We start from the raw sequence: 24,308 nt of genomic DNA, 5'->3' as shown, positions 1-24,308 counted from the left end.
CCTCGTTTGTCTCACACACTGGACTTTCTTGGTCTGTCACCCTAGCCTGAAAATGCTTCGTGTCCCTTTAGATCCTGGTTAGAGCCCAGGTCCCTTTCCCCTTGGTTTCACCATCCCCCACAGCCGATGTCCCTAATAGTTCCGTGTGAAAGAGGCCTGGCAGCAGAAGGGCTTAGCTTGGACTTGCTACATAAAGAGGGCCAAGCGTCACCACCGGGCTTCCAACACCAGCTGGCTCAGAGACTTCAGCCCACTGAGACCTTTACCTTCTCAAGCTGATGGACACCCTCTTCTACACAGCAGATAGAGGCCAGTGTGCGGAGTGCCTGGGGGTACACGCACCGGAAGCTGTCCTGCCGGCAGACCTTGAAAAGGGCTACAACCCCACCTTCCTGTGGAGAAGAGAATATCACATGATCATACCTTGTGGTCTTCCCTGGATTGACCCAATAATAGCTGACAGCCCTCACTCAGCAGACATATTTTGAGGTACTCCTCACACATACTGTAAAAATGAAGTCCTGACCCCCCGATAGTCCCAGTTGGAAGTGAGATTCCCCAGATGCATCTTGGGTTTGAGTACCAGCAACAGACATTTTGGTATGGTTGAGGATCCAGGCCCTTCTGCTCAGCTCCCAGAAGAACAGGCCCCAAGTCACCAGAACAGGTCCTGTAAACTGGTAGAAGTAGATAAAGGGAAAGTGTCTAGAACTCAGTGCCCATTCCCACTCCATCAGCCACCGTACTTGTCCTTGGAAGGCAGGCAGAAAAGGAGGGTCACATCTGTTACTCATTCCTGCCATACAGTAGGAAAAAGAAAAACTGCTAAAGGCCAGCTAGGGAAAGACATTTCCCCTAAATCCATGTCACCCTTACTCTTGCTCGTAGAAGGAGACAACTGGCTTCAGGACACTCCAGCTCTCAAGTGTGAGTCCTTTGTCTTTGGTAGGAACTGCTAATGAGATCTTCTTTCTCTCATCCCATGGAGACTGCCCAATAGAGTGTGTGCCCCCAGTGGAATCAGGACGTAAGAGGTATTCTGTAGTCACCACAGCAGTCCTCCCATACTCAGAGTGAGAGCACTAGCAGACCACACAGGGGACACACCACAGTATTCACAGACCAATGGCAACACTACCCTGTGAACCAGAGCAAAAGTTGGTACCCCATATCTCACTTTTCTTCCTCTTTCCCTTTCTCCAAGGGCTGGAAGGTACTTAGAGGTGGCATTGAGTGAGCAAGGGATCTAAGTCCTCAGGATAGTCACTGTTAACCTTGCTAACTATCCTAGCACCTGTTCCAAGAATCAAGCAAAATGTTATGGGAAGGTGAGTTCAGCAAACTACTATCCCATCAGCTTTTTGATGATATAAATTTATCAGGAAGTTATCATGGACCACATTCTGGGGATGGGAGCCATGACTGGCTGAAAGGATAAGGAATGAGCATCTTTACAGGAAGAAAGGACCACTGCAGGGCAGCATGGCTGCCCTGAAACAATCTCAGCTCTTCCTCCCCTCCACTCCAAACAGAGGCTCAGGAGCCCTTCTTGCTCTAAGAGTCTTGCTTCTGACCACTGTAGGGATGAAGATGAATTGTCCAACTCAGGGAGGTGGTATTTACTAACTCCTGATGTTTCATTGATTCCAGCTAACATTGATTACAAACCTTTATATCCCTTCTTCCTCCTGGGGTGGTTGCTTTGGTGGGGCCTACGCAAATGCATTCATGTATTCAAAATAAAGTAGTTTATTATATGTTAGATACTGCTGTGGTCCTGGTCCATATTGAACTCATGGTTTGGCAGGAAGAGCAGACAGTTATAAAAGCAGGAACAAAGCTGGGTAGAGATGCAATAAAAAGAAGGCAGACATGGGACAGGGTTCCTGGAGCACAGAGCAGGAACCCCTTAATCTGGGAAGGGTTTGTGGAATGGCAAGACAGAACCTCTCAGATTTCAAGTTCATGTTTTTATTAGAATGAAAATACACTTAGCAATGATCTATAATCCCTTACTCTGCTTTCTAATTTTCTCATGGTACATCTGGAAGTGCCACATAAGACCTTCCTTAGGCAGTCAACAAAGCACCATCAAGTTACAGAAAGAAAATAGCAGGAGTTTTAAGCTGTTTGCCACCAGCTTCACTGGTTGTCAATAATCTCCATCAGAATATAACATACATGGATAGGTATTTATATCTGGGTACATTAATACTTAGTCATTTATGTTGCATAGATACCATTTTATTAGATTTATCAATTGGTAATTCATATATAAATCTGTACATTGGGATCAGACAATGAAGAAATGGTGCCATAGAATCTGAGGTGGAAGCCCATAGACCCAGGGATGAAACTACAACTACTGTTTTACTACATGGGACTAGTCTCCCAAACTGCCTTCTCAGTGTGTATCTTCCTACCCATACTGCAGTGCAGCTCCTGGTTTTCACCATCAGACACGTTTCTTTGTCCAATGGATGGCACTTACAGCAGAAACTCACAACCTGTCCATGTACAAAGACTAAGTTTCTGTGAGTTGTTCAAATGGGATAGAACATCCCCCCTCCCTCAAAGATCGGGGACCATGGCACTCAGAATTGACAGCAGCTATAGTTGTCTGCATATGACCTGTGCAAGATCAAGCTAGTCAAGCTTCCACCCCTAACTGAGGAGTTAGGGCCATGGATGGCTTCCGGGAGAGAGCCGGGTTTTCTTTAAGGGTGTGGCTCCTAATAGGTAGACCACCACACCACACTGAGGCAGCTCCACACTCAGGAGTATATGGGAACACAAATTGGTTGTTTAAAAATAAAAAAACATGAAGTTGAGAGAGGGTTGGAGATGTCTTGGAAGAGTTAGGGATTGGGGGTAAATGTGACCAAATAATTGTGTTGCATGTATGAAATTCTCAAAGAATTAGTAAAATTATTGGGGCTTGGGGGGGGGGGGTTCTTGTTTGTTGTTGTTGTTTAAGAAACCCAAGACCAAAGCCAGGAAGGCTGTGGCAGCCTCCTTTGCTCAGAAGGCATTGAGGCCACCCATCCATCTGAGTTCTGCATTTGTATCTGGTCCCCATTATGTCTTTTCCCAAGCCTGTGAAAAATGCCCTCCTTAGCATTTTCAATTATAAAAGAAAGAAAGTCCTAGACCCTTGCTAAGGGGATTTGGGTCTCAATCCTGGCTCCATGTCTGGGTAGTTTGGGCTAAAATGCTATGTAACTGTTTAGTAGGAAAAGTAGCTGAGCTGGTGTGTATGGAAGGACCTGGCACTAGCTCTTGACAGTAATGTGAGAGTTAGGCTATGGAAGGCTTCCTAATCAGAAGGTGACCTTGCCCCCTCATGAAAGGTATGTAAAGGCCCAGATCATGTGAAGAGGGGAAGCAGAAAAGAGAACTACCAAGGAGTTTGGATGTATCCATCTCACAGACCACCCTAGAATCCCCACCCAGGACTGACAGCAGCACTTATCCTGGGGTAACACTGGGATTGACTGAGCTAGCAGATGACACTGTTGGCTGGGGCTTGTTTAATTTTATAGAAAGCTCTGGGCTTGAAGCCCAGATGCATAACAGAATGAATTCTTCAGACAGCATGGGATGAGCTGTCATAATGCTGTCAGGGACCACTCCAGGGAGTATAGGCTGGTGATGGAAGGGATCACGGAGGAGCTGGGGAGACTGTGACACAGCATAGTGGCACTTTGTGTGCTCTGCTTGGGGAGGGAGGGGGTTGCCACCATCATCATGAGAGGACTGGGCTCATGCATGGGTGTCTGGATCCAGATATACTCAGAAGATGGACCTCAGACAGACTGCCTAGGTCCCAACTAGGAGCAGCTTGGACAGATGAATGGCCCAGAGATCACAGTGGGCACTGCAGATGTCATGAGGAAGACCACTGGGGACCTCTCACATTGATCCCAGTGTTGAGTTCTTTACTGAGTGTCTGAGGTAGGATGTTGTCAGCACTGGACTCCCACATGGTGCTTCTGCTACTGGACCCCATTTTGCCATCTTCTAGACTGGAAATATAGAAGGTATCACTACATCCTCTCCTGTTTCTGCACCCAGTCCACTCTATCCCAAAGACCAGACACAATGAAGTTTAAATAAAGACCGGCATCAGAAGACCTGGTTAAAATTCCAGCTCCACATGAATGGGCATAACCTAAAACAAGCCCCGACCTTCTGAGAACCTGCTTCCTCCCTTTAAAAATGTGAATTATTAAGGGATCTGGAGAGATGGCTCAGAGGGTAAAGCAATTGGTGCACAACTGTGAGGACCAATGTTCAAATCCCAAGGACCCAGACAAATGCCAGGCAGGTTTGGCATTCCTCCTGTAATCCCAGCACACAGGCAGTAGAGACAAGGGATTCCCAGGCCAAAGCGGCTAACAAAGTCAGTGAGCTCTGAATTGAGACACTCTACCTCTATGCACAAGGTGGGGGGGGGACAGTCAAGGAAGACAAGCAACATCAGCCCAGGCTTTCAAATGTATGTACCTACAGGTGTAGCTGCACACATGGATACACATGTACACATGACATAAGGCACATACACACACAAACAATACAGCAATTATAACTCTTAATACATCTGAGGATGGCTAATCCATCAATTGGGATACCAAGTGGAAAGTACAGCCCAGTGCTTCTGATACTAATGAAAGACATGGAGGAGCAGGAGAGTGGAGAGAAGAGAGAAAGAAGGGAGGAAAGAAAGGAAAAGGGAGAGGAAGGCAACACTGCTGGGAGACAGTTCAGAACAGCCAAGGGCATGTCACCCTCAATGCTGAACAGCCTAGTTAAATTCTATTGGTTCTCATGTCTCCGCTCCACACCTATGCAGTTGGAGTAGATTCTGTCTTCTGCACAGGCCTTTGAGAAGGTTTAAACAAGTACTCAGAACATTGTCAGAAACATAGTAAGGACTGTAGGAATGCTATATTGTTTTGTTTTTAATACTGGTGCTACCATATCTATCTATCATCATCACCATCATCATCACCATCATCATCATCATCATCATCATCATCACCATCATCATCACAGTGACCATTTCCAGCTTTAGAAAATCAGGCTCCATGTCTCCCCCACTCCCACCAATGCCTCCCAGTCCTGACTTTCACCAGCCTCACACCCAGGGAAAGTTAATTATCTATTGTGTAATGCACCAGAAGCCAAGAAAGAAGAAACAATGATTGAGACAGAGACAGAACTGTTGGAGCAGGGACTTTGCCCTGTCAGAGAAGGAGTCTAAGTTTTAATCAGTTAAGCTGGTAAAATGCAAAGAACATGGACTCCAAAGAAAGGATAATCTGGTTTCAAGCTTGAGCTGGGCAAAGCACTGTGAGTCCTGGAGTTTTTATGTGTGACAGAACACTGCTGCTCATCTCAGAGGATGTGTGTGGGTCAAACACCACAGCTGTGCAAAAAGTTCCAGCTCAAGGGCCTGGTACATGAGGAACAACCAGGACAAAGCGTTTTTGTTTTTGTTTTTTTAAATCATTTTGTCATTAATATTCAACAAGGCTCACGGCTTCCCTTAGAGAAGCTATTGTGGGGTATGGCTCAAAGCGTCAAAACAGGGGTTGGGGATTTAGCTCAGTGGTAGAGTGCTTGCCTAGCAAGTACAAGGCCCTGGGTTCGATCCTCAACTCTAAAAAAAAAAAAAAGCATCAAAACAAATATTTGAAACTTCTAGCCAAGGCTGTTCAGAGTCCAGGCTACACTGGGAGCCTGGAGTTGTGTGGGCAGCTGAGGAGAGAGTGGGAAGGGTAAGGAAATGGAGGAAGCAGTAACCCAATGAGAAAAACAGTTCACCATGGCTGCCTATTCAGACTAGAGTTTGACAAGATGAGAACTACAGGCTTACATTTCCACCAGGAAGGCTAGACACTGTGGTAGATCAAGGAAGTCTCTTAAAACCCACAGTTGACAGAGGTAGGGCTGATGTTACTGGGGCCTGGCCAGCCTCCTGCCACAAGCTAACGGCAGGGCTGGGATGAGAACTACCTGTGGTCCTTGCCCAGGCCTTTCTCCCTTGCTCTCTTCCCTTCCAGACATGTTTGTAATCAACATTAACCCAGGGAGAGTCCCAGACCTCTGAGAAGACTAACTAGCAAGAAGTTAAGCACTACATTTGGCTCAGATTCAAACTCATGTCTACTCTCTGTTTTCATGAAAGAGGAACATGGCGGGGGTGGGGCAGAAAAATGGTAGACATTGTCTACACCAGCAGCACATAAAAAGGAGGTTTTGAGAACCTGGGCAAGCCAAGATTTGCCACTAATTTTTTAAGAGAAAAATATTCTTTGTTCCAAAATAAATTCAGCTAGGTCTGTGGGAATTTAATCTCTCAACTGGAGTTGAGAGGTTGAAGAATGTCTTTTTCTGCACAGTATCATGTGACCTCTCCAAGTCAAGACTCTCCACCAAGTTGAATGATGGAGTCACAAAATCCTTGGGAGAGACGACCCAATTCCTTCCTTATTTCTTTTCCCCAGTACTACCATGCGCATTCAAGTAAAACCTCATCCAATGCCTCCTAAAGAGAATAGTAGTTGGCAAAGGATTAGAAATCACCTGAAAAACAAACCCATCTACCATTCCAGACCAATTAAAACAGAATTAGAAATTGCTTAAAACTCTGCCATGATTCTAAGTCATGCTTTGGCCTAAGGCTTGAACCAGGAGTCACCACTGTGGGCTTTGGGCTATGAACTTAGAACCAGAGCTCTTGGTTCTAATTCTGAACTGACCACTTATTTGCTATTGGTGTGTTCAGAAGAAATAAAAAGAATGTGTCTGGCAACATGAACTCCATCTTGTCAGACACATGTGTTCTTAAGGGATGTATACAACTTTGGATAAGTTCCTCAAGACATAACTCTATTATAAATGGGAATAACACAGTCCCAATGACATAGGCTGCTTTCATGTTTTAAAAGAAACAAGTTATGCAAGACATGAATGAGAGTGACATGTCAGCCATTGCCATTAAATACAATTTACTTGTTCCCTGACCAGAGCTGAGAAACCTTTACCCCAATTTCAATTCCTCAAGTCAGAATCTTCCAGAGAACTTGCTGAAAAGAAGAGTCCCAAGCACAGCCCAGAATTGAAATAACTTTGTGTTGGCACTGAAGCCTCTGGTGTTTTCAAACTCTCTGAAGGATTGCTGTCCAGGTGGGCCTGAGGACCACACCCCTGGACCCTCCTCCTGAGATGGGCACCTGAGTCTATAGAAGACAGAACTGGGTTCCACTTAGACTACTAGTTCTGTAGTGACACCACTTCTCTGGAGAAAAAGAAGAAAGCAATACACCTAACTTTGTCTGAGAGCCACAGTCAAGGTGAGGCAACCAGGACGTTGGTGATTCACACAGCTGTCGCTTTTATTTCCTCTTTCTCCCATGTAGTGCTGAAGTGGACATGGGTTTTTGAGGATCCAACCAAGAAGCTTAGGAGGGGATATTCAGATAGATCCCTTAAGAACATACGTGTCTGACAAGATGAAGTTCATGTTTATAGACACAGTCTTCTTATTTCTTCCGAAAACACTGCTGCTGATTATTATGGGGTAGAAGTTACAGTGAGAGCTATTAAGGGATGTGAAGAGAATGTGAATGGAGCTTAGCTATAGGTAAGGCTGTATTTTAAAACTTTTTTCTGAACTGGGTCTAAGACACTACATTTCTTACTTCCATAATGAAAGGAGGTACATTTCTTACTTCCATAATGAAAGGAGGTCATATAAAATCAATGTTTATGGATTTATTTGTTTGTTTATGGCATTGGTGCTATATGCCAGATGGTCTTTGTACCACTACATCTTCATATAGACACCAGGGATATCACATTGTCAAGAAGAAGTGTGTAGAATGGAAAAGAAGGGTTGACATTTCAGGTGCCTCATTAGAAAGACGGCAGAAGTTCTGAGGACATATCCGCAATGGTTAATCTCCACTGTCAACTTGGCTGAATCTGGAACTAAGAAGCATAGCTGCGAGGGATTTTCTCACCTAGGCTAATTGGAGTGGAAAGATTCATTCTAAATGTGGGTAGTATCCACTAGTAGTGGTCTGAATATCAGGAAGTCAGAAGGAAAACTTTATCTTTTTGCCTGCTTCCATTTGTATCTTGCTGGCAAGCTCGTCTACCCTGTTGCCAAGTTCATTCACTCTGTTCACAAGCTCATCTTGTTTTTAGATGCTGTTGCTTCTACTACATCCTCTATTGACACTGGAAACTAGCATTTTTGGCCTTCCACCATGGAGTGAAGCCAGTGGCTCTTCAGGAATCCCCCAGGCCTGAGCAGCTATTGGTTCTCAGTCTCTCCAGTGTGAAGGCAGTCATTGTGGACTACCCAGACTGCACTGTGTAAGTCATTCAAATAAATATTGCTTTAATACATGCATTTTATAAGTTATACTCCTTTAGGGAACTCAAACTACTTTATCTTTTTGTGTCAAAGTGGGAAATGAAATCATGGGGCCTGGGAAACATCAAGAAAAGTGACTCTTCGAAAGTCACACAGCAAGATAATTCTGTGGCCAAGACAAATCTGAGCAAGCTGTTCCCACCTACCAAACAAGCATACATTCCTCCTACTTTTTCCAGACATGCTCTCTGAAATTCACCTTGGCTATGATGCGGCACAAAGGAGCCCCCTCCTGGGTCAGGCTGAACAAGTTCCCTGTAGTAGACTCCATGATGTAGATATTATCTGAGGTATCGATTTTTCTCACAAGTGCCTAGGAAAAGAAAAAAGTCAGCTGGTTAACTTTCACATGCCCATTGCTCCTCTTCCTCAATGGAATACCAGTGGGTCCATACTTCTAACCACCTCTGTGGAATCTACAGGCCTGTCCCACCTACTTGTAGGAGCAATAAGACACTAGCTGTGGGTGAGGTCTGAGTGCCATTGAAAAGATGCAGAGATGGAGCATCATTTCAAACCAATAGTGCATGGGGATCAAATGAGCTCCATTTTAGTTCACAGAAGGCCTCAGCAAATACCACTTGGTTGTGCTATAAGTTCACAATGAGAACAGAAACCACAGATAAAATAAATAAGCATCAATTGTGACAGCAAAGGCATGTCCATAGTTACAGCCAAAGAATCTGTTCATTCTGCGTAGCTGTTAGACAAGGATGAACCCCAGCTGGTGATGGGTTCAAGGGCTAAGACAAGCACTCCCCAGTAGCATCACACTGCCTGGGGATGTTTGCATTGGGAATATAACCATGAGAAATAGTGACACCAGAATTCTACTGACAGGTAACTCTAAGAGTAATGAATGCTATACTGATCAAAGATGAAATATTCTAGTATGTGTGGAGAGGCTTGGATATAGGACCACAATATTAAGGAAGAGCCAGGGAAGCCATTAACAAATAAGATATGAATATTATTCCTAGAAGAGTTTAGCTAATTCCTGGGGGAGAAAAGCTTACAAATTGAAATCACTTCATACTCAGCCATTAGCTTTGGCACATATGACTCATTATTGATTATCAACTATTCTCACCTACTAATGAATGCAGTTGCTCAAGTTTCCCCTGAGAAGTATAGATATGGAGACCTGCCTTCCTGGGCCTCCTATGAGAAAACAACATCTGGAAAATATGGGTGCAAATCTCAGATATCTTTTTAGTGGTTCTCTGTGTATACATATACATGTGTGTGAGCATATGTGCATGCCTGTGTGTACCATGTATGATTGCATGTATATGAACTTGTATGTGCATGCATCTGTGTGCACATGTGTATGTATATATGCCTGTGTGCATGCATATATGTATGTATGCAAAAATGTGCACATGTGCGCATGCATAGGTATGTATGTACTTCTCCATCTAATATTTTGATACAAGGTCTCTCACTGAACTCAGAGCTCACCAGTTCCATCAGTGAGCTCAAAAGGTCTTTCTGTCTTCTTCTCCAGATCTAGAATGGCAGACACACAACACTGCACCAGCTTCTTTAACATGGGTGGATCTGGGAGATCGAATTTAGGTCTTTCTTCTTGAACAACAATTACTTTACAGGTTGAGCCCTCTCCCCAGCCCTTTTTCATTTTGTCTTGAAACAGAGACTCATGCAACCCAGGCCCAATCCTCCTGCCACTGTCTCTAAGTGCTGAGATTATAGGCATGTACTACAACCCCTGCACTGTTTATTTTAAATATTAAGAAGCCATGTATTTAAATAACCTGGTGTTGTAGAAAGGACTCTCAAAGAAAGAAAGGGATCCGGGCTCTAGTCTCTGCTTATCTTTAGTGCTCTGTTTTAACCAAGAACGAATCTGGCTGAGGGCAGATTCTGAAACTAAAATGCCTGAGTTCCAATCCTGGCTCTTCCATTTCTGATGCTATACCCTAGAGCAGATGATTTGCTGTAGCCTTTCTTTGCCTCAGTTTCCCCATCTGTACAATGTTGGAATAAGCAGCACCTGTCTTTCACAGGATGCTCTTATCCTGAACTTGGCAACATGTACAGAGAGAACTTCCAAAAGAGCCTACCATAAGTGAAGTAAAACATTGTTAGAAGTCATCATTTTGTGGTCTTGGGAAAATGAGATAAACTTCTTAGGACTTAGTTTCACCACTTATAAATTGATTAAAATGAAAAGATTTGGGTGTCTCTCTCTTGTTTCTTCTTTATTCAAACTCACAGAATTCTTCACACACAGCATGTTAACCCTCTACATAGAACAGTCTTAGATTAAGTAAGGAGGGGACTGGACCTGCCTGTACTGAATCTACCAGGTTTAAATGAATCCCCAGGGGAGTCTTGGTCCTGGAGGACATGGGAATGGAGGGGAGGGGATGGGGGGGAAGGTGGGAGTAGGGGCGGGAGAGGGGAGGACAGGGGAACCCATGGCTGATGTGTAAAATTAAAACACAAATATAATAATAATAATAAAAATAAAAATAATAATAATAATAATAAGAAAGAAAGAAAGAAAATAAAAAGTATATATTTAAGCAAACTACATTAAAAATAAAAATATTTTATTCTCTAAGGTTTGGTAGGTACCTCATACAAGAGATTCAACAAAAGCTAGCATAGACCTCTGTAATGAACATACATGTTCAGTTTCTTCCCCACTTTTGCCATGAGCAGCTACACATGTGACACACACTCAAATGGAAATGTAGATTTTACATATTGGGGTCCTGTACCTAAATGATAATTACCTAATGTTCCTGATGAGTGTTTGCACTTGAAGCAAATTAGCATTAAATTAAACAATCCGAGCCCAATGTCTTCTGCAATCAACTGCTAATATTAGACCATTTATGTCTGAGAATAATTTCATGTTAATGTCTATACACATATATACAGTAATTATACCCCAGACATATCCCGGGGACAAAGAAAAGTTGTAAGCATACTTTCCCACAGCACAAATTTGGAAAAACAGATCAAAGCTCTGAACATTACATTGTCAGTCTTTAATTCAACCCTCATTTCACATGGGAGGAACCTGAAGTATACCAACTGACCAAGGTCAAACACACATGGTCCATAGGAGCTGGACTTTGTTCCCAGTGTGACAGTTAATCCTTGTGGCCAGTCTGGCCGGATTTCACATCACTATGGAAACATACCTCTGGGTGCATCTATGAGTGTTTCTAGACAAGTTTAACTGAGGGGGAAGTGCAGGCACCATCTAATGAGCTAGGGGCCCAGAATGAATAAGAATAAGAATGAGGAGGTGGAGGAGGAGGAGGAGGAAGAGGAGGAGGAGGAAGAGGAGGAGGAGGAGGAGAAAGAGGAGGAGGAGGAGGAAGAGGAGGAAGAGGAGGAGGAGGAGGAGGAAGAAGAGGAGGAGGAGGAGAAAGAGGAGGAGGAGGAGAAAGAGGAGGAGGAGGAGGAAGAGGAGGAGGAGGAAGAGGAGGAGGGGGAAGAGGAGGAAGAGGAGGAGGAGGAGGAGGAGGAGAAGGAGAAGAAGAAGAAGAAGAAGAAGAAGAAGAAGAAGAAGAAGAAGAAGAAGAAGAAGAGGAAGAAAGTGATCTGTATACCACCATTCATCTCTGCTTCCCGTCTATCTGTATACCACCATTCATCTCTGCTTCCCGTCTGAGGACACAATGTGACAGCTGCCTCATGTCCCAGCTGCTAGGCCTCTCCATGGTGATGGACTGTATCCCTCTTTCAACAGTAACTCAAAATAACCCCTCCCACCCGGTGGTGGTGGTGGTGGTGGTGGCAGCCAAGGCACACACCTTTAATCCCAGGACTTGGGAGGCAGAGGCAGGCAGATCTCTGTGAGTTAGAGGCCAGCCTGGTCTACAGAGCAAGATCCAGGAAAGGCACCAAAACTACACAGAGAAACCCTGTCTTGAAAAACAAACAAACAAACAAAAAACCAACTCAAAATAACCCCTCCCTTTTTAAACTTGCTTTTGTCTGATATTTTGTCCTAGCCACACAAAAAAGTAAGTAACAACTACTCCCTGTGAGTCTGCATTTCTACTGCGAAGGTCAACAGTCCCATTACTAGTACTCACGTGACCTCACTTAGACTGGAAAAGCCAAAAGCCGAAGCAAGTGTGCCTTTCAATCCCATCAACAATACTAACTGTATCCTGGCCTTGTCAGCATCTAACAGTCCATGGAGTCACCAGGGCTCCCACAACAGGAGGCAGAGCTGACCCAGAGCCCTTTGCTGACTCCAGGGTCTTCCATCACGCCCTTGCCAAAACCACACTTCCCCTGAAATACTTCAGGTGAGATTAGTTCAGCAGGTCTGTAGTATGGAGGTCTCTCCCAACTGATGCCTTTGTGTTCACTCCCAAAGTCTGTCCCCCTACTCAAGTCCTTCTTCGTCAGACTTGAAACAGTTTTCCACGCCATAGTCAGCTTCTCCGCCATAGTCAGCTTCTCCCTTTATCCCTGGGAACAGCCTGTCTATCCTGGTAACTGATATGCATTTCTAAAGGTTAATTTTGGGGGGATTTTGGTTCAGTTTTTGTTTTATAGAAAATCAAGGAGAAACTAGAGACATTCCAAAAAGATGCTTTACTCTAGATCATAAGAAAGGTCAAAGATTGGAGACAAAATAACAAGATAGGCTTAGCAGGGTGAGTGACAAATACATTCTTAAAAGATAGACCACATGGACATAAAACAACAAAAATAATGACAATGTCTTTAAGACCAGGAAAAATGACACGGAAAAGCAAGAACTCGTGAAGTCTGCCAGCTCTGAAAAAGGCACTAGAAAGTGCAGTGTCTTTCAGTTATGTCTCAATCAGAAAGAGCCACTGAAAGCCAGTGAATTCTGTCAGAAGGGAGAGAAACCAACCTGGCTAGAATGCATTTCTCAAAGGATCAAGGAAAATATTGTGAGACTTTTCCTGGAGCTCTAGATGGGAAGTGTGTAGCTGGACAAAGTGAGCTAGGGAATTACATTAGACCCAGGTGGATCTGACCAGGCAGAGCGGATTGAGATAGCTACAGACCCCAATCTATTCCTCCCAAAGTAGTTTGCATTCTAATCACCCCTCCTTTGAATTTTGATGCCTTGCTTGACCAATAGAAGTCAGTGCCTGGCAGGATTGATGTTCCAGGACTCCTAAGATGAAGTCATAAGAAGCCTTGAGCCTTCCACCCAGGCTTCTTTAGATAGTCCTTTCAGAGCCCTAGAGTGGTATGTAAGACACTTGAGAAGCCTGAAGAGTTTCTTGAAGAATCCCTATCTATACTCTCCATTGAGAACAGACTTGTAACATACGTACACATGATGGAAGCTGACTGGAGGTCACTGAACCATCTGCCAGCTGGACAGTATCTCCTTGAGAGACAGGAGACAGTAGAGTCTTTCAACTAAGCCCCACCCAAATCTCTTACACTTACAATCATGAAATATAATGAAAACTACCATTGGGGTTTGCTTATATTCTTTAACAAGGTTATGAAGCATAGAGAAATGCCACAATGATCAGCATAGACACTCCAAAGGGTAAATGGAGAAATGCCCAGCTCAAAGTTCTGGGAAGTGGAAAAGGGGAACAGCTCACATCTAGGGAACATGCTGGAAAAATGCATGATTCTGGGGGGATAACACAGAGACTGGACACACTGGACAGAACCTGGACAAAGTCTCAACAGCCCAGAATTGGATTAACTGTTGATCAGGGGGAAATATCTTTTGGCTGAGAATACCCCATACAGAAAGGTAAATGTAGATAAGATGTGGAAACCAGAGGCTTTTGGAAGACCAAATCGTGGGTGACTTTATTTCTTTCAAGAAGAAAAATATCCCTAAGTCTAGAAGAAAATGGAAAACGCAACAAAACAAAAGAATGTGCCAGAAACCCATATTATGTGGGAAAAGCAGATCCAGATGGCTCCAAATTTGGTAGTCTCTTTGGAAGTGTTAGTGTATCAACAGGAAGAACCAGGGACCAGACTGCTACTGAAAAACAATGATGCAGCTGAAAGAAATACTACTCAAATGGTTCAAATGGTTCAAACCTATAAGAAGATGGTGCTGCAAGCAGTGTCTGGCTCCAGAGCTAGTTAGTCCTCATGGCCCAAAGAGGGTTCCTTGAGGCAGCAAGGGTGGGAACCAGATGGAAATCCTCTGTAGGAGCAAGGAATCTTCAAGTGAGAAGTAGAGGCAGCAACCATCATGACATAATGCTATTTGTGTCTGTGATTTTGCATATTTTTAACCCTACAGCTAAAATTTTTCAGCATAGTATTATGTAATTTCCTGCAGATTATGTATATTGACATAAAAATAAAATCCCTGCATCAGTCATTGAGATGTAGTCACTATAATTTGAATATCAAAACAACTTAACTCTACTGTGATACTTTTCTTTCCAGTTAATGTCACAATCTAGGGGTGAGTATGAAAAATGACTGAAGGGAACTGCTTTCATTAAAGTATGGACTTTAAAACAGTAATTTTTAAGATTGGATGTGTCCCACCCATCTTCTCTTTGTTCCAATTCAAGAGCCACACACTATTCCAGAACAAAATAGATAGAAAAGATAAAATACCTGGAAATTCCCCTACCCCATCTCATGCTCTGCCAACTATCTGAATTCAGAAGACTCTGCTCTGTGGAAAACATACAATCTCCAATGCCCCTCTCAACACAAATGTGGAGAAATCTGTGGGATGGAGGCTTCTCCTTGGCTTGACTTCCAGGTTTTGGGAAGACCAAGTGTCGGGTGTGTGATAAGCACAGCTTCCCTCTGAGAATTAACACAAGTGCTAACAAAAGCCACATGTATCCCTGAGAAAGAAGACAGATGAAAAGATCTAGAAACAGATTTACTTGAAATGCAATGTGCTTGCATGTCTGCTGGGAACCTGACAAGTGCAGTGCATCCAAAGTGGTTCAAAGCTCAGCAGCTCAAGTCACCTGAAAGAGCCACTGAAGCCTGGGGTGTGAGTCGTACATGTACAGAGGAGGCAAGCACTGAAGGAGATTCCACCATGCAGGGTGGGAAGGAATGCACACCAAGCACATCCATGTAAAATACTTGCAAATTCTGACTTTTCAGGAAGGAGGAAATGTCCAACTGTCCTTCTATGAGAACTGGGACATTTTTCTCCCATACATGGTAAACAGAGCAGCACAAGTAATCTGCAATGGCTTTCTTAGCAGGTACATGTTCATACTTGAGTGTGTGGCTATGGACAACTGAAATACATACTCGGGATGGCATCCTATCCAGGTCACATCCAAGACTGTATTCTTTCCCTTAGCTGCAATGTACATTTAAGGCCCCTGGGTGCCCCAGGGATAGAATCTAAGGACAAAACGATTCCTGGGGTTTCTGCGCTCAGGACTGAGAACTGGTCTACTTCAATCTCCTTGGAAAGAGTGTAGTAGTAAGATAATACTGAGTCTGAGGTGCTAACTCTCTGAGCACTCCAGTTGTTTGGCATGAACCAGCACAAGTCGGTATTTCCCAAAACCCCCTCCCCATTACTGCAGAGACAACCAGGTCTGAAGCACGAAGGAAATCAGACACTGCCTATAATGGTTAACACTGGTTGTCAACTTGACAGGTTCTAGAATCACCCAGGAGACACATCTCTGGGCATGCTTGTGATTTCTAGATTCAGTCAACTGAGCTAGGGAAACCAGTCTTAACTGTGAGCAGCACCCTTGTAAGGGCTTTGATCTCAGAATGAATGCAAAGGAGACCGTGAGCTGAGCACTGGCATCTATCTGTCTGCTTCTTGGCTACAGATGAGGTGTGACCTCACTCACGTTCCTGCTGCAGTGACATGATGGACCAACCTGCAAACCTAAAGCCAAACAACTTCTTCCCTTAAGCTGCTCTTCATGGGACGTTTTGTCACAGCAATGAGTAATGAGTGTTCCCTGCAGATGAAGTGGAGGAAAACCCTCCTGGTTGGGATAAGCGATGGAAGGAAGTTTGTTTTCCATTTGCTTTGTCTTCTAGGGAGTTATAAAATACGATGGGGAAAATGTCTGGAAATGTCTGCATCTTCTCTGACACGTGCACTTGGGATATGTCTGTGTTGCTATTTAAACTCACTGCAGCCTCGCTTTACCTGGATAGGACAACACAGACGAGCAAAATCTGAGAGTGGCAAACAGAATCAGAAGCAACTTTTAGACCCTAGTGTCAAGGAATCTATGCATGATTTCATGGCCATGATGTTATGAACTGCTTCTGAGCCTCCTAGAAGCAAGATGATTTCTGATTATGATCCCAAAAGGACAATGGCTTCAGGAAGGTGAAGGGTGCCCCACAGACAGCTGGCTTCCCTCTGCTCTATCTGCCACCATATCATCCTTACTGTATAGGTAACATAATATCAGTATACAATTATGAAATCATGACACTCCTGTTACAAAAATTACTGTTTTAAGGCAGAGCACATTTCTAGCTAATAATATACAATCCAGAGAGTATCAGCAATTATCATGTGTTATTTCACTTACTCTAATCCAATCCATTGTAGTAGCAAGGAAAACAAGGGTCAGAAAGATGAAGTAGCTTGCCCAAGTTTGCAGAATGAGTTGGTAGCAGTTAGGATTTGAACTCTGATTTGGTTCCAGACCCTATGCTTAGTCTCCTCCCTCCACCCCATAACCCACATTCGTAGACTTACAGCCTATTGAGAGAGAAGGAATTTATAAGACATTCAGCCCAACTTCCATCTGCTGCCTCAGTCTTCCGGTCATCGCCAGCCCACCCAAGCCATGGAATCTTCCTAAGGCCGCCCCTCACATTGGTGGGAAGCCCCACTACTCCATATGGGGTACCCTGGAGGTTAAATCCAGTGACCCTAGAGCACTTCTCTTTGTGGCTTCAAAGCACCTCATGGGTTTAAATGTCCATTTCTAGATTGAGCATCTCCTGCCCCCTCCAAGTATTCTTCCAAACCTCCATCTTCAGCACCTCCCTTTGTTCTTGGAGCTTCCCCTGGGTGTGTGTGATGATTGTCATTGTCAACTTGACTAGATTTGGAATCACCCAGGAGATACACCTCGAAGCTTGCCTGTGAGAATGTTTTCAGAAAGGTTTCACGAGGGTGGACGGCCCACTCTGATTGTGGATTGTACAATTCAGTGAGCTGAGGTCCCAGGACAAATAAAAAGGGGGGACGGAAGAAGTCAGCTGAGCATCAGCATTCTCTGCTCTCTGCTTCCCTCCTCTCAGATGAGGGGTCTACGCTGCATGTCCCTGACCCTGTGAACCCTGCCATGCCTTCCCCTCAAACTGTGGGTCAAAATAAATCCTTCTTCCCTTAAGATGCTTTTTGCCAGGCATTTCGTCAACACAGATAATGCCAATAGCTACTATAGGGCCCCAAACTGGAGCTAATTCTATTCCAGGATGAGTCAGAACAAGATGGAGTAATATTATAGTATTATCACCTTTGTTGTTTGTGTTGTTTCACTGTTATTTATGTGTGATTTAGAGAGATTAGTCTCACTTACTATTCAACACACCTCCATAGTGCTGAAGAAAGTGTCTCCAAAATGCATGCTTTGAAACACCAGGATCCCCGCATAAGTAAACAGACCCTTATCTTTTAAAAATGTGACCCTACCAGTTTGAAATATACCACTTGGCCTTCTCCACCATATATTGTTCAAATCATCAAGAGATGTGTGCCTTAGAAATACATGAACAAGGGCTGGAGAGATGGCTTAGAGGTTAAGAGCACTGCTTACTCTTCCAAAGGTCCTGTGTTCAATTCCCAGCAACCACATGGTGGTTCACAACCATCTGTAATAAAAAATCTGGCGCCCTCTTCTGACCTGCAGGAATATATGCAGACAGAACACCGTATACATAATAAATAAATAAATCTTAGAAAGAGAGAGGGGGGGGAGGGAGGGAGGGAGGGAGGAAGGAAGGAAAGAAAGGAAGAAAGGAAGAAAGAAATCCATGAACAAAACTAGTCAAAATCCCTGCTACAGGTAGACAAAACTCATGAATGTAAGGGGATGCATCTCTGAGTATGCCTGTGAAAATGTTTTCAAAGAGGCTTAAAGAGGATAGAAAGCCCATCCTGAGTCTGAGTGGTACCATACAATGGGTCCTTGGGAAGATCTGAGAAGCAGAATGGACATCATAGATGCAAAAAAAGAGGTTTTATTTTATTTACAACAGGATACCACAAATACAGGCTCTTGACATAAGAGACTCCCCTAACATCCTAGGGAATGACATTGAGTCTCTGGTTTAATAACCATGTGCTTGCAACTCTGAACACCAGTGACGCTGCCTACAGACAATATATTTCTTAAGGTCACTACTGTCCTTCAAGGGAATTTGCTAAGAGGATACAGCAAGCTTGGCCTGTAGGGGACTCAGAGGACACCGTGATGAATGTTGGGAGGAAAGGAGGGATATACCAGGAAAAAAGGTTACCAGGACGAAGATAAATATGCAGAAATATCAAGGACAGACTATGTCACCCCTCCCTGGGAAGCAAGGCTGAGAGGGATTCAACTGTTACAGAAAAGCAGCTGACCCTGATCAGCTACCAGGCCGGGCATCAGAGATCCAGGCATCAGAGACCTGGGCAGTCACACCTCCTGGTGGGGCAGTAGCTAGACAGAAGCTTGGGAGTACAGGTCAGGAGTTCTGCCCTGAATAGAATCAGCATGAGGGACAGGCACATTGAAGCTTGACCTAGGGGTCAGATACGTGGTCTACATCTCCAAAGAATCCTGGCCTTTCCCATGACTATCACTAAAAGCAGGAGAAACCCTGCCTGTTAGAAAGAGATGCTGGATCTCGCTTAGAAATTCCTCTGGTAAGATGGGTCCCCATGGTTTAGGTCTTCTTCTGACTTCAATATTTCAGTCCATCATGCACTAGCTGTTCTTGCCAACATGGATTGTCATGTTTAATGATTCAGTTTGGGTCATGAACCCTAAAGTGAACACCCTTGCTCCTCCATGGCATTGCTAACACTGGTTCATTAACTCAGCATGCCTACCTCAGAGCCCCCGCTCCCCAGAGGCCCAGTGTTGCAGGGCCCCAGAGCACCAGCACCTCAGCCATGAGAGTCTCCGTCTATTTATTTCAGAACCTAAGCACAGGGAGGGGTAGCCTTTGAGGACCCTCCCATGGCTGAGAGGGTGAGAATACCTAGGGCCAGCCGCACTGGCACAGGTGGGGGAACATGGATCAAGGTTGGACTAGCAGGAGAATCAGGTCAGAAGAGCCTGGGCCCTGTGCAAAATGGGACCCACACAGGAAAGGAAGAGGGGGATCTCTGAGCTCACTGGAGAGGCCGATTTTGGAGTAAATCAGACGTTTGTTATTTACGGGAGGCATTTATTTGGTGGTGGGAAAGAATGGTAAGTATGTGGCACAGTATTCCTGAACTATAAATAACATGTAAATAGCTTTCCTAATGAAAACCTTACAGAGCCTGCTGTGTTGGGAGGGCTTCTAGAATACCGAAGTAGGGAGTGGGAAATGACGTGTATTTAACCCACAGCCCTTCCACCTGCTCTTCACTTCTTCTTACTTTTATTCTTGATGAAGTTTCACCTCACAGATGGAGTAGAGAGCAAGGGAAGTCAGAAGCCTTGACATACACTCTGCTATGAAGCAGTCTGATACATCTGCCAGACTACAGAGTGCACCACACCCTCTTTCTGGAATCAAGCATGAGCCTGCCTAGAAGCAGAGGATGAACTTTCTAGAGTGTTTTCTGTGGCCAAGACTTCAAAAACTGCTTGTCTCCTGCAGGTGGCTTAAGTTCTTCAAGAGAAGAAGGGCCTCTGTGTGCTGTGAATACTAGCTCAACAAAAAAAAATTCAGGGTACTAGGAACAGTATTGAAAGATATACCAGACCCTGACACCGTCTTGTGTGACTTTGGCTAAATCTTTCCTCTCCAACATCTGGAAACTATAGAGTTGGATTAGATAGTCTGGAAACCCCAGATGAGTCCTGTCAGCCTCCACACAGATGCTGGCATGGGTACTGGTGGTCTGAAGAGGATGTCTCTCAAGAAAGGCCATTTTGGATTTTCTCAGCCTGGCTGAGTCACTCAGTGCTCCCTCCCTGGTGACCCCACAGTGTCCTCTGTCTCCCAATCAACACTGACCTGCACTTCCCGAGTCAGAGCCAGCTCCAGTAGCTGGCCAAAGTGCTGGCCCAGCATGCTCAGGGTCTCACTCACGCAGGCCTTCATTGACTTCAGAACATGCTCGTTTTCCACCTGGAGGCACCTGGGAGGAAGAACCACAGAGTGGGCCACCAGAAGGGGTACTTAGTTGGACCACAGCTGTGGATAGGATAAACCTGGACTTGCTCAAGGCATGGTGTGTGGAAAGAATGGACTAGAGGGAAGACACCAGTTCCAAGAGAATCAGAGATGGAATCTGCCAGCTTGACTTGTTCCCTGGCCTCTTGCTATCTAGAGAAGTGCTGGAGTCATCCCATTCCCTGCTGTTGGGAAGTGCTATCACAGGAAGAGGCAAAGTCAGATCTCTAGGTTCTCCCTGGGGGAGTGGGCTGTCAATATGGCCCAGTCATCTGGTCTCAGTCCTGTCTGAGGTAGAGGGGCAGTAAGCTTTGGAGAAGGTAGCTAGAGCACGAGGCAGCACTAGTGTCCTCACTATAGCTTGTAAGAATTGCTGCCCTTGAATAAACAAGATAGAAATGATGACAATACATTTAGACATGTTAACATGGAAGCGGGGGAAGTTTGAGGGATCCCACTGCTAGACAAGGAACTACAGGCAAAAAATGACTGTTGGAGAAGAACTGGCCTCTTCCAGGGATAAGCTTCTTATTGGTTGTCCAATCCAGAGTGGTAGCCTTGAAACCACATACACACCACCAGCAAAAATGGACTCAGAATTGCATTTATATATATTTGTGCCTGTACATACATACATATATAAATATATATGTATTATTACATACATATATACACATATAATCAAAATAAAATATACTATTAAGTTGAGAGTGGGGGTCGTGAGAGGCATTGAGGGGTGAAAGGGATGTGGAAAGTGATATGCTTCTATTTTGGTATAAAACATATTTTTAACAAGAAAGAAAAACAAAAGGATTGCTGCCACAATATGAAAAAAATAGAAGAAGAAGCTGTCTCAAAGGTTTTCTCCCAGGCAGGAAAAGTAGAGGGGATTAGATTGATGTCCACCCCATGGCATGAGAATATTCTACCCAGAAAAGGGAAAGACTCTCTAGCTTCCCACAGATGCCAAAATCCAGGTTCGAGGCATGAAGGGTCAAGGAACATGTCAACAAACACTCGGAGCATGTCCATATGAAGTTGAGTGTGTATGTGTGCATCTGAGTGTGAGTTCATATATGTTTATGGTATAATATAGGGGCAAGAGGCTGTAAGCAGATTTCTATGATCTTATGAGTGTATGTTTATATGTTTGTGTGTGAGTGAGTGTGTGTTTGTGAACATCTCTGTCTCTGTGCATATGTGTAGAAGTTTGAGTTCAGCTTTCACCTTAACTGGGATCTTGCCTTCACTCTGCAGACCAAAGGGGGTTCTCCAAACCTGAAGGAAACCTTTTCCCATTATCAGCTTACTCCAAACAGCTTTCCACTAACACCCCAGGCTCTCTTCTAAACTGTTCCTTTACCTAAGCTCTGGATATGGGGCAAAAACCTTATGGGAATCTTTTATTATTTTATTTTACTTTTTTGCTTCTACTATGCAGGCCTTCCTGGCCTAGAACTCATTAGGTAAACCATACTGGATTTGGAGCAATCCTCCTGCTTCTGTCTTCTAAGTGTTGCAATTACAGACATGTATCACTACACTGACTTTTCGAGATAATCTTTTGACATTTCTGAGAATGCCAAAAAAAGAAACTCCTGCCTACCACCAGCTAGTGTAAGCTCCTGACCTCCAGAAAAGATATTAACACACCCACCCCCACCCCAAGCCAGGAGGCCAGCTGGCCAAGCAGAGCGCCCAGGTGCACTTACCTCTCTGTGACTGCCGAGAGCTCAGAACATTTATCCATGAGCAGCTTTTCTGCCTGTAATTAGAAAAGGTCCATGTCATTTCATTGAGGGCCAGCTGCCATGCTGGGCACTCTGGGGCCTGAAAGTGAACGGGGAAACAGGCACAGAACTAGAATGCACTGCAACCTGGGACATGAGTAGCCAAAGAGGCCAAGGTCAGATGCATTGAGAGAGTAAGAAGAGGAAGCATACAATTAGTTACACTTAGAGGTCTGAGAAGCCTCAGGGAGGAAAAGGCATTTAAACTGGGTTCAAAGGATGAACCAACACTCACTGCCTGGACAGTGAGGAAGGGGAAGTTTAAGGTGAAAGATGGAGAGAGGGAAATCATGATGGGGGTGTGGTTGAGGTTCAGTGGTTCATTTCGGACTGTGGGAAGATTTGAATGCATTTTGGAATCAGAAAAGCTGGCTCTGAACCTCCTTCACATCATCCCCTGCTTAACGTGACTCAGCCTTTGAATGTCTATCCTCTCAACCATAAAATGGCCATGATAAAACTAATCTTTTCAATCAACTGCATGACAGGCTGGCTTTATATGTAATAACCCAGTCATCCTCACGGAATAGATATTGCTGGACTCACTGAAAGCACAGGGCATAATTGGGTCAAGTGACCTGCAAAGTCACATAACACAAACTGATAATTGAAGCCACGCAGCCTGTACTAAAGCCTGTACTCTTTCTGCTCACAGAGGGTGTGCAGGTTAAATGAGATATTTGTGCAAAGGAAACACCTGTCACAATGCCTTGCACAAGCATATAGTCATTAAATGTTCTCACTATCTTTCTCTCCTTTATTAGAAGATGGGAGCACACTGGCCAGGAAAGGTTCAAACTCCAGAATACAGGAAGGCATGCCCACACCCAGCACCTACGAGCCTTAGCCTGGCATGACTGACCTGGCCCATTTCCTGGGAGGAGGTCCTGCTGATGGTGCTGTACTCGCTGACCATGGAGCGTGCATGGCAGGTCAGACGCACACTCATGCTGTGCACACGTGCCCAGCGGTCCTGGGCCAACTTCTGCCCGATCCTGCGAAGCTCTGTGCTGATGACCCAGCCCCGCTTCAGGAGCAGCTGTAGTGGATCTCCTGGGCCAGGACCACCTGCTAGGATAAGGTCACTTTGTGTCTCTTCCTCCAAGCTGATGGGCTTTGCCTGTAAGATGCACATGCACTCACACTCGGTCATGAGCTTCAGATCCTCCATCCAGCGCTGGACCGAGTCCACCTGCATGAAGTGTAGCCTGCAACCAGGGAACAGTGGCAGGGTGACTGCCAACCCTCTACCTTTCCCAGAGAGCTCCCTTCCCAGGCCACCAATGTTCACTGAGCATCTAGTTTCAGCTCAGCACTGTTTCTCCAGTTCTCCCCATGATTTCTCATTATCACCACCCCACAGATAAAATTTACTCAGTGATTTCAGACATTAGTGAAACACTGAACACATGCGTTCATTGTATGTAGCATCACATGTATGTCAGGTCCTGTGGGGAAACTGACACAGGAACTCTGGGCAGCTTAAAGGAAGAAGAGGAGCAAGGAGTGAGAAGACAGCAGAAGAACTCACCAGCACCCCCAGTATGACAGGGCAGCTAATTACAAACTCAACAGGCCATGTACAGACTGTGTGCAAGCTGGGCACTGGGATTCACCACCCACAGCTGCTAGCGTGGAGCCAACAGGACTAGACACCTCATGTCCCTGTTGTCGTGCCTCCATGACGAGCTGAACCCTCTCAAATCATGAACCCAATTGAACTCTTCCATGTTACTTCTGTCGAGTATTTGGTCGCAGCAATTAGT

At 44.7% G+C, this 24,308-nt stretch overlaps 1 protein-coding gene across 1 annotated transcript in view; it reads right to left on the bottom strand.

Annotated features, from left to right (window-relative positions):
* Positions 1-24,308, bottom strand: part of Insc (INSC spindle orientation adaptor protein) — a 107,168-nt gene that overhangs the window by 38,740 nt on the left and 44,120 nt on the right. Inside the window, exons 3-6 of the mRNA XM_036175839.1 lie at positions 23,405-23,750; positions 22,465-22,517; positions 20,594-20,717; positions 8,646-8,759 (exon numbers count right to left, since the gene is read on the bottom strand). Coding sequence (XP_036031732.1) covers positions 8,646-8,759; positions 20,594-20,717; positions 22,465-22,517; positions 23,405-23,750 — 637 coding nt within the window. The remainder of the gene's footprint in view (positions 1-8,645; positions 8,760-20,593; positions 20,718-22,464; positions 22,518-23,404; positions 23,751-24,308) is intronic.

Source organism: Onychomys torridus, chromosome 1, assembly GCF_903995425.1.
Source record: "Onychomys torridus chromosome 1, mOncTor1.1, whole genome shotgun sequence".
Taxonomy (NCBI): domain Eukaryota; kingdom Metazoa; phylum Chordata; class Mammalia; order Rodentia; family Cricetidae; genus Onychomys; species Onychomys torridus.
Note: the sequence above shows the minus strand (reverse complement) of the source record. Positions and strands in the feature narration are given on the sequence as shown.